The following is a 9,989-nucleotide window of genomic DNA, read 5'->3' as shown; positions in this document are numbered from 1 at the left end:
TCTGGTTCTTTGAGGCGCGCGCGGAACTCGACGCTCTGTACGGTCTAGTTTTAGTCAGGCGGCGAGCTAGCCTTGCTCGCTGTCCGTGATCTCACGGTAACCAAGATCGTCGCGCGATCCCCGACTTCCGAAGTGTCTCCCGCGAGGCCTGGGGAGTGGAGAGGGTAGTTCCCTCATGCGCTCCGCCTTCCCCTTAGTTAGCTGTTTCAGAGAAGGAGGAGACGGCGTCCCGCTTCCCCTCATTCCGCACTATGGCCTGAAGCAGAGCCGGACGCTATAGGTCACGGTCACCGATCACATGCCTAAGGGTTCAGTCTTTAAAGTGGGAACTTACCGCTGCTATAACAGTTAATTTTCTAAAGTTGCTGCTAATTTTCGAACGCATGCTTTACGTGGGAAAAGCAATTGATTATTTGGACTTTTGTGATTTCAGAAATAAAATAAAAATGGGAAGTTTTTATTTTTTGCATTCGCACGTTTGGGCCCCCTCGTGGGTCGGAGGCCCCGTATAATTGATACGGTACATACGGCGCTAGCTACTCCGCTGTTACTAACTAAAAACCACCCCATTCCTATTTCTGCTCTTCGAGCCGGAGCCCCCGTGACCCACTACCTCGTGGCCTCATCTGTGATGGTCTGATGGCCCTTTGAGGCACGGGCGGAATGCGACGCGCTCTCCACATACACCTACCTACTTTCGTACTTAACATAGCTGGCCACATAATTATTATTCGTCTCTTGTTTTACGAGTTTGACAAGTACGTCCAAGGACTTACATAATGAAATAAAATGTGCAACTTTATTTGGAAGAATTCAAAATTATGACTAATATATAATATTTTTCCATATATTCTGAGAGACCATATAAAATCATGGACGGCGAGCCCGAAGTGCTATCCGATACAGCGACAAACTGTAATTTGGCATCTGCATCAGAAACGCTGTCAGATCATAATCAAGCAAAATTAGATTCTCTAGAGAAAAAAGCTGTTCATTTAAGGTTAATTTATAAATTATATTTATCTCTTATTTGTTGTCTAGAATTATAGTTTATTATCACAACGAGAATTTACTTTCGTAGGTACTTACTTATGTAACACTTACGTACCTGTTATTTTGTTACTTCGTGTACTTCTATTCCGTTATAACATTCTCAGTAGCAGTATAAGCTACTTTTGTAACTTATACATTTTATTATCTTAAAAAAAACATAAATTATCAGTTAGGTATACCTATTTTTTATTTTCTATAAATAGTGTCCCTAATTAATATTGAAATACCTGTAACACGAGGTTGTGGCATTATTTCAGATTAGTATTGGAGAAGGATTTCAAAGCTGCAGATATAAAATGGAGTCTATTTGTAGCAGCAGCTTTTAGTTTTAGATATGAAAGCTGCCTGAGGCCATTTCCACCGGCTTTCTTGAAAAATGGAGTCAAGGATATGGATGAATTAGTATGCTGTTATTATTTTTATATAACTTAAAGCTATTATATATCTGCTACTATTGTTAACGGGATAGTTAGAAAGTCCTTAATGAAAGTCCCTAATCGCGTGGAAGTAGCTAATGTAATATAATAATGTGATTCCAGCTTAGTGTGATAACGGATGTGCCAGCTCTGGATTTAGTCTTGCAGCAATTGGATAACTTGGATAATTTGTCGAATATCAGCGACATAATTGATTTGTTATTTTATGTGCTAGTAAGATTAAAGGACCCTACTTTAAAAACCATACCTGCAGAAGTGGTAAGATTATGTTTCATTTATTATTACAAGCTTTTATTTAACGTGCAAAGTATGTACCTATGTACCTATATTTGATGGATGGGTGACGCACGAAGCAAGTAAAAAATGGTAGTGCCATATTTTGTTTGTGCAGTGTGACACAAATAAATGTGTGTTCCAATTCCAATTATACTTAAGTAATATAAGTAAAAAGGTGTAGATAGGTTATAAGTGCTCAGAAAGTGGCACATTAAACTGAGGACAATTGGCAACGTTTTTATAGTATGGGACCGCTAGATGGAAAATAGAGAGAGGCGTGGCTTGTAACGTCGCTTTGTATTTTTGCTTCATGCATGTACCTATGTATTTAAAAAAAGGTACCTAAGTATGTAAGTCCAGTGGTATCTTACATGTAGACTTTGAAGCAGGTCTTCAATCGATTAAGTTAAATGTTGTATTACCATAAACGCTACGCTCTATCAAGGCTTATTTTTAAAAATATTTTATTAAAATTTATGTCATGGTTAGGAATGTGTACTTATCTTAGGATATATTAAACTCTATGGACTTATTTCATTAAAGTTAGGTAGAGTAGCCAGATATCAATGAGTTTTGGTACGCGTAAAATCTTTAAAAAAAAATCATGACTTTTTATAGTGTTTGTCTCACTTTCAGCATGAGGCGATTTTAGCAAACTCACATTCGACAATAGCTGCACCGAAGCCGCAGTATATATTTCAAGTATCAAGTTCCTTGAAGTCCTCTGCTGAAATGAAATGGAAAGAACTAGCTAAGAACCATCATATATTTTATGCATATCATGGAAATCGGTTGGAAAATTTTTACACCATACTTAATTTTGGTTTACAACAGCATTTAAATAAGGTGAGACGTCATATATTTCTCACAAAATATTTAATACTAGCTTCGGTTTCAACCGCGTTATCGTGGTTGTGTTATTTCAGAGCATAATACACCCCTGTCCCAAATTTCATCCCAATTCCTTTAGCCGTTTTGACGTGGTTGCAACTAACATACACACAAATCACAAACATAATCTCCCAAACTTTCGCTTTTATTAGTAAGAAGAAAACTAGTAAGATAAAAAAGTCTTACCTATTTTAACATAAGATCTTATCGCGAAATCCGTTGTTTTTCTGAGAGGGCTTTATCCGAAACATCGGGCAGGACTAACGGGACTGCTCACTTCAATAGATTTGTGAATTTACGCGGAACTAATAAATAGTACCGAGTACCGAGTTTACTAATATAATTGCTACTAGGTCGAAATATTGAGTAGTAAGTAGAATAAATAAATAAGACCCAACAAGTCAAAATACTTACGAGTAGATACTTAAGTTTGCAAATTTTATAGATATTGATTAAGTATTGTTTACCTCGTAGAATACATTGCTTGGCAATGGTGTATACTTATCACCTGAGTTGAACTTAAGCTTGCCATATAGTCATGGAGGATTCGGATGGGGTGCAAGTTGCATTGGTGGACACTTGTCTTGCATAGCCTTGTGCGAAGTTATTGATGCCCCAGAAGGAATAAATTACCAAAAGCCAGTTTCTAATGAAGGTAAAATATTTCTATTCAATAAATTGATTGACTTTTTTTTTTAATCTATTGATTTTTGATCTGCGTTAGTTATCGATTTAATTTCAGTTAAACATTAAAACAGCATTCATATATTTTTGTCTTAGGTGATGGTTTATATGAAGACGAAAAGAGTAAATTACTAACTGAGCAAGGTTGCGACGGACAATTGACACAATATGTAGTAACAAACTGTGATCTAGTGAGAGTGCGTTACATGCTTGTGTATGCCAAACAGCCCGCCTCCATGAGGTTCCCTACAGCGAGCGTCAACAGAAACGGTATGTTTTTAATTTAACTTCTTAAGAGTATTGACATCGTGATCTTTCTACTTTAGAATTCTACATACCTAGTAAAACCTATTTACTTACGTCAGGCCTTTTAATTCCCGAAAGGGTAGATGAGATCCCGCGGAGTCTTGTTCGAAAATACCGCTTGCTACTCGACTAAAGAAGCAATTTATTAAATAACTATAAAGAATTACTATACCTAATTTATTTTCAGTTGGTGGGCTACGTCAATGGCTTGCAAGGCATAAGCTGTTTTCCATTCTACTTGGCTACGGATTGATGCTCGCAACAATAGGCTTTGCAAATAATCAACCAATCCATTATTACTACAAAATATTATTAAAAAAGCTCGACATTGCATACAGTTCTGTAAAAGTGTGACATTGGACTTATTGCCATATTGTTAGTGTTTAGAATAGTGAAGTCAAATTTATAAGTATTTGAGCACCAATATATTTTAGAGCAATTTGTTAGTAATAAATTTGGAAAACGTATTTTTCACATTGTGTTGTCTTTCATATAACAGTGTAAGCAATAGCTACGATGTGTAACGACACTTTTATTTAATGGGTAGCGGTAGAAATGGCACGATTAGGTATCATTACGATGGACGGTAATAACTTTTCTTATCTAATATGTGCATACCTAAATAAGCTGTTTTAACACACCACACCCATGCTTTTGTTTTGTGACAATGCTCAATTTGGATTCATGGTGAAATTAGAACAATAGTGTCCAGCCATCGTTACAATTTTCTCGTCATGGGCTGGAGCACAATCATTGTACGATCTTTTCTGTCAATAGTAGCAATGCGGTACATAGCTAATTCATATCCTCATGTCCATGTAGCCTGTGACAAAACATCAGTTTGAAATCGTCACTACAGGCATCACCACATAAGGCTGTACTTGTTTATTTGTACCAGTATACAAAGCCAATACAGTGTTTACATTTTCCGTTACGATAGAATATTCCAAAAGATATTATGTTCAATTTGTTACGTGTTCAAGTCTGGTGCACATTAGGCTTAAGTGTGGTTTTAACTCAAGAACCAGTGACTAATCTCCCACAAGGACGCATTGTTGGGGTGAGTAATTTTATTAAAATTAGAGTTATTTAAAAAATAAATATTTTTCACATTCACATGATAAAATCCTATGCAACTTTTCACTAAATCATACTGCTACGTAGGAATATGCTACGATCTACGAGATTGGTGACTAGCTATGTCGTCTTTTGTGCTACGAACTCGCTACGAAGAAAAACGTTTCGTAGCAGTTTTTGTAATCGCAAAAGTATTGAAGCAAAATCTTTCTAATGTGGATTTGCAAGACTGAATAAAATGATATAATAAGTATTGTATGTTTTTTTTTTATTTGTCAGTTTTAGAGGGAATGTTTTAGTACCCAGGTTTCCAATTATTTGGTTTACACAATATGTTCCTGTAGATGGTTACTTTTTGGTTATCCAATTCCTATTTAAAGTTTACATCAATGCTGTTTTAAAATTACAGATAAAAGCTTATACAGAAGGGTCCAACACGCCAATAGAAATATACTATGGCGTTCCGTATGCAACGCCTCCAAAAGGAAGGTACAGGTTTTCGGTAAGAATGAATATGTATATCATACACTAGCTACTTCCGCGCGGTTTCACCCGCTCTGCTTGGCTCCTATTAGTCATAGCGTGATGTTTTTGTAGCCTATAGCCTTCCTCGATAAATGCACTATTCAACACAAAAAGAATTATTCAAATCGGACCAGTAGTTCTGGAGATTAGCGCGTTCAAACAAACAAACAATCAAACAATCAAACAAACTCTTCAGCTTTATAATATTAGTATAGATACACATGTAATCGTAGCCGTAGAGTAACTTCATAACTTGCCTACGTTTAAAATATTCACTTCAATACTTGTAAAACTTCATAACTTGTATTTGAAGGTACAAGCCTTATTCAGTTCTAAAGGCAAAAAGGTATCATGAAATCAATAACACCCGCGATTTCATGATACCCAAACAAAGAACCGTCAGATAGATACAAATATTATTTATTGCTTTATTTACATACTTATTTACCATGTAAAATCACACTAATATTATGAATGCGAAAGTTTGTTTGTTTGAATGTTTGTTCATCAATTACGCTGAAACTAGTGAACGGATTTTGGAGAAATTTGGTACCTATACAGACATGGTATGAGCTGTCTTGGGTGATAGGATACTTCTTGTCCCACGGGAATGCGGGCGAAGCTGCTGGTAGAAGCTAGTAAAGCATATACATAACAGCAATTTTTTCTCTTTCCAATACTGAAGTTTAAGTCTGATAGTTAACAATTAAATAGATTAACATGCATTATTTTCAAATCAAATAAAGGCTCCAGAACGGCACACGGGTTGGAGACGAACATTTTTTGCCCATAGAATACCTCCACACTGTCCCCATATTGGAGACGATGACAAGGCCAATTACAGCGAAGATTGTCTTTACTTAAACATATGGACACCTCGGGTAAGACTTTTCATCTTCATTCAGGACATATTATAACACTATTTAAATCTGTTATTCCTTGAATAACAAAATGGCTAATGGCTAACCAATTACTAAAATACTAATAAGCATTTTTTTATTACCAGGAACAATTTAATAATATATGCAATTTTCACATATAAATTACTTACCAAACTTACCTACGCAACGTTGTTCTAGGTAGCGCTCAGATGGTAAAACTTTACCAGTAGTTGTGATATTATTCAGTGAATCGTGGATAAAAGGTGGTGTATCCCTTCCTTGCCAAGAGTTAGCAGCCGAGGGAATAGTGGTAGTCACGGTGATGTATCGATTACACCTACTTGCATTTTTTACTCTGCGCTCTGTAGCAGCTCGGGGTAATCTTGCATTGTTGGATCAATACCTGGCATTGCTGTGGGTTCGCGACAACATTGCAGCATTTGGTGGAGATCCTACTGCAATCACTTTACTTGGACACTCGGCCGGCGCTGATAGTGTCCTGCATCATATTACTTCACCACGATCTCTTGGTACGTGCCATGAAACAAATCAACAATATAATAGCACAATAATATGCGTCTATTCTCATTTCTCTTATATCACACCGCTTGCTCTTGGAAAGAGTAGACGAAGGTGGAATCACAAACAAACAGAAAATAAAATGAAAAAGTAAACAAGCCCAAAAATAAAAAAAAAAATAAACATTTCCATGATATAATTGATGACAAACCTACCTATATCTATGTTCAATAGGAATAGGGTATGAAAAATAGGAATCTCATGAGTCCATCAGTTAGATAATTAAAAAATTGCAGAATAGAAAAAATACGTGTCTCATGTTTTAAAAATTTACCAGACAGACATAAATAAAAATTAGGATCGGTCCTACTCTATTGTTTATAAAAAACATAATAATTATAAATTAAACCTTGATCTACAGGTTTATTTCGAAGAGCAATAATTATGTCTCCGTTTGATATTTGGAAAATAATTGGCGAAAAGGTTATTGAAGTTACTGAGGTTGAACGAATATCTCGTGATATTGCAAAGTCACTCGGCTGTAACGGTGACACAGATCACGAAATTCTACATTGTATGCGAGAGCGCCCTTTGTCGGAAATAATGTCATTATATTCGGTAATCATATATTGCGTATTTTTTAATGCCTATGCCTATTTTACTGCATGTGTTTACTTTAATCACCTGTCATCTTTCAGAACGATTCCTGGAATAGAGTTATGCAACCGATTTCTGACAATTTTTTACCAGAATCTGAACAATTCTTACCAAATTCAATAATGACTGCCTTAACAAATCAAGCAACCAAAATTCAACTCGAGGTTCTTCTAGGCGCGACTGATCTTGAGGCTTTAAATAATAATGGTAGGTGTTGGATATGGATATTTGATTATTTAGGTAGATAAGTACCTACATATACTTTTCACGTTTAAATTTTCCACAGTTATGAAATATGAAGAATTAATGAAGCAAGGAAAACTTTACGCGAATAATAAAGTAATAGTTGAAAGTCTTCGTTTGTTCTCTTTGGATCGATCGGAAATGTTGCCAATGGTGAGTTGAAAAAATGGTTTAAAGGACACTTCAGAGTCTGTGCTATTTCTGAAATCCTCAACTTTGATAGATGGAAACCAAATCCAAAACCGACGAATTTTGTCAAAACTAGTATTGATACGGTTACTGATTTTCAGTTAGTGGAAGCCGTACGTTGGGAATATTGGAACAATAAAACAAGAAATGTAAAAGAGGTACTTAGTAATGTGGAGTTCCTGGGGCGAGTGGAATCTGCAGCAAAATGGAACTCGGGTATCGTACTGATTGCAGCTCGTTTGGCGAAGAGAGTTAAGCGCCTCTTCGTTTATAGATACTCACAATCAGCTGGAGTCGACCTAGAAGGACAACAGTACAATTTCACTGGTACTTAACTTACTTTATATTTTTCCACGCATTTGATACTTTACTTGCAACATTCATGACACATACAGGATTCAGTCGACTTAAATCCTTTAAGAGATGATAGTTTTCACCATTTCTGACCGATTATTAGAACTTATGACGGGATATTTACCATGTTTATTCACTTTGGTGAGTTTCGATGGAGAATTTCTGACCGATTTGGCCAGGGAATATCCCAAAACTAGCAGTTCTCAGGTTTTTGAATTACTTTTATAAAAAATACAGATTTTTTATCAATATTTTTGAATGTTTTGTGTCTGCATTTTGATTTGATTTTGCTATTTTTGTGTAGTAGATTACTTGATTTGAATCAAAGTAGACTGAATCAATAAATGTGTGATAAGTTGTTGTGTTTTTAGTAAGATATTTTGATAAAAGGCTACGGTGGATGTGCTGCAGATGTATGTACAACAAATCGGTCAGAAATTATGAAAGCCATTTAAACTATCGTGTCTTGAATAATTTCGGTCGACTTAACAGGTGTTTACGTACCTATATGTAGCTATTTATATTTTCAATGTAGACAGATAACGTTTATTTCTTATGTTTAGGAGCAGTCCACGGATCCGATTTAGTGTCTCTGTTAGGAGATGCATTAATGCTCCAGGTAGCCCGACGGCCCTCTACAAAAGAGGAAAAGAGAGTTTCGTTTCTGTTACGGAGACATTTAATTAACTTCATTCAATTCGGGTCAGTATTCAGTCAAAAAAGTTGTTGTACAGTAATTATTGTTAATTAGGTACTTATTTTTGTAAATCATTAAACTTTTTGAAACAGATCACCTGGTGAAGAATCCATCTGGCAACCCTACAAATCTCCTGATGCCAATGTATATGATATCCACGATACGATAAACTCCTATCCTTACTACCACAGTGCTGAAAGAGATGTCAGATTCTGGCTCCAGTATTTGCCACAACTTAACATTATTTTGGATACCACAGAGAAAACAGGAAAACTCACAGACGAGAAAGGTGAATTATGTATCTCATACCAAATTCTTTATTTTCGTGAATGATAATTACTTCTCATTTATATGTATATCTTATCCTAGGTCCTTCTTACTCTTACTTACGGTACTTAGGTACTCTTATATTCTAGTAAACTTAGATATCATCCTTAAAACACCAATTTCTTTACTTTCAGATGATAATCGACTCAGAGGCGGTGTTCTTGCGATGTGCGGTGTCACAATAGTACTATTGCTGCTTCTTGTTTTTTGTGCTATAATATTACATAGACAAAGGTCCCGTAGATTTACCGTTGTTGATGAGAATCATCATTAAGCAACATACATGCTGGTACCATATACATAACTCGTATTATGTTAAATCGTCTTGTGATGCGCATTAAAATGACTTTACTGTTGCACAATTTTGCTACAATATACTTACATACATACCTCATAAAGTATGCGCCGGCTCTTAGGTACAGTAAAACGGGGTGAATAGGGATCGAGAGATGAATAGGGACAGAAGAGAGGTGAATACCTACGTACAGGGAAATTCTTCATAGTATCTATTCACCCCTCTTCTGTCCCTATTCACCTCTCGATCCCTATTCACCCCGTTTTACTGTATTGTATTATGTTTACTCTACTATTTTGTGGCTATGATTGATGTGTATTTTTGTAGAAATTGTATCAACATTATTTTCACCAAATACCTTTGTATACCTAATCAAATATCTTTGTACCAACTTACAGCGATCGTTTTATACATATATGTATTATACATATAAAAATAAAATACCTATTTATTTTAATTGGTTTTCATTAATTCCCATGAATCGAAATATCTACCGGGGTTTTTTGCTTAGAGTCAAGTTTTACTAGAGTCTGGCCAACAAAAGCTATCCACAACTTGTGGACATTAATGAACTTTTG

The 9,989-nt window shown here is 35.7% G+C and overlaps 2 protein-coding genes across 2 annotated transcripts; both read left to right on the top strand.

Annotated features, from left to right (window-relative positions):
* The first annotated feature begins 726 nt into the window (after positions 1 to 726).
* On the top strand, positions 727 to 4,121 carry LOC118279541 (protein mono-ADP-ribosyltransferase PARP16). The gene is made up of 7 exons (XM_035599180.2): positions 727 to 1,000; positions 1,311 to 1,455; positions 1,593 to 1,748; positions 2,403 to 2,612; positions 3,132 to 3,312; positions 3,438 to 3,611; positions 3,835 to 4,121. Exons 1-7 carry the CDS (start codon positions 873 to 875, stop codon positions 3,999 to 4,001), a joined length of 1,161 nt encoding a protein of 386 aa, XP_035455073.1. The 5' UTR covers positions 727 to 872; the 3' UTR covers positions 4,002 to 4,121.
* An 86-nt stretch (positions 4,122 to 4,207) lies between these two features.
* On the top strand, positions 4,208 to 9,815 carry LOC118279505 (carboxylesterase 5A). The gene is made up of 11 exons (XM_035599143.2): positions 4,208 to 4,707; positions 5,134 to 5,226; positions 5,996 to 6,130; positions 6,333 to 6,660; positions 7,071 to 7,267; positions 7,348 to 7,513; positions 7,593 to 7,702; positions 7,840 to 8,065; positions 8,656 to 8,794; positions 8,882 to 9,078; positions 9,251 to 9,815. Exons 1-11 carry the CDS (start codon positions 4,606 to 4,608, stop codon positions 9,388 to 9,390), a joined length of 1,833 nt encoding a protein of 610 aa, XP_035455036.2. The 5' UTR covers positions 4,208 to 4,605; the 3' UTR covers positions 9,391 to 9,815.
* The last annotated feature ends 174 nt before the right edge of the window (positions 9,816 to 9,989 follow it).

Source organism: Spodoptera frugiperda, chromosome 15 (assembly GCF_023101765.2).
Source record: "Spodoptera frugiperda isolate SF20-4 chromosome 15, AGI-APGP_CSIRO_Sfru_2.0, whole genome shotgun sequence".
NCBI lineage: Eukaryota > Metazoa > Arthropoda > Insecta > Lepidoptera > Noctuidae > Spodoptera > Spodoptera frugiperda.
The sequence above is the reverse complement of the archived record's forward strand: the minus strand, read 5'-3'. Positions and strand labels throughout refer to the sequence as shown.

Coding starts and splice junctions, on each gene's coding strand:
- LOC118279541 (XM_035599180.2), top strand. CDS start 873: ATGGACGGCGAGCCCGAAGTGCTATCCGATACAGCGACAAACTGTAAT. Junction 1,456..1,592: donor TCAAGGATATGGATGAATTA/GTATGCTGTTAT, acceptor ATGTGATTCCAG/CTTAGTGTGATAACGGATGT. Junction 3,313..3,437: donor AAAGCCAGTTTCTAATGAAG/GTAAAATATTTC, acceptor TTTTTGTCTTAG/GTGATGGTTTATATGAAGAC.
- LOC118279505 (XM_035599143.2), top strand. CDS start 4,606: ATGTTCAATTTGTTACGTGTTCAAGTCTGGTGCACATTAGGCTTAAGT. Junction 6,661..7,070: donor TACTTCACCACGATCTCTTG/GTACGTGCCATG, acceptor CTTGATCTACAG/GTTTATTTCGAAGAGCAATA. Junction 8,066..8,655: donor ACAACAGTACAATTTCACTG/GTACTTAACTTA, acceptor TCTTATGTTTAG/GAGCAGTCCACGGATCCGAT.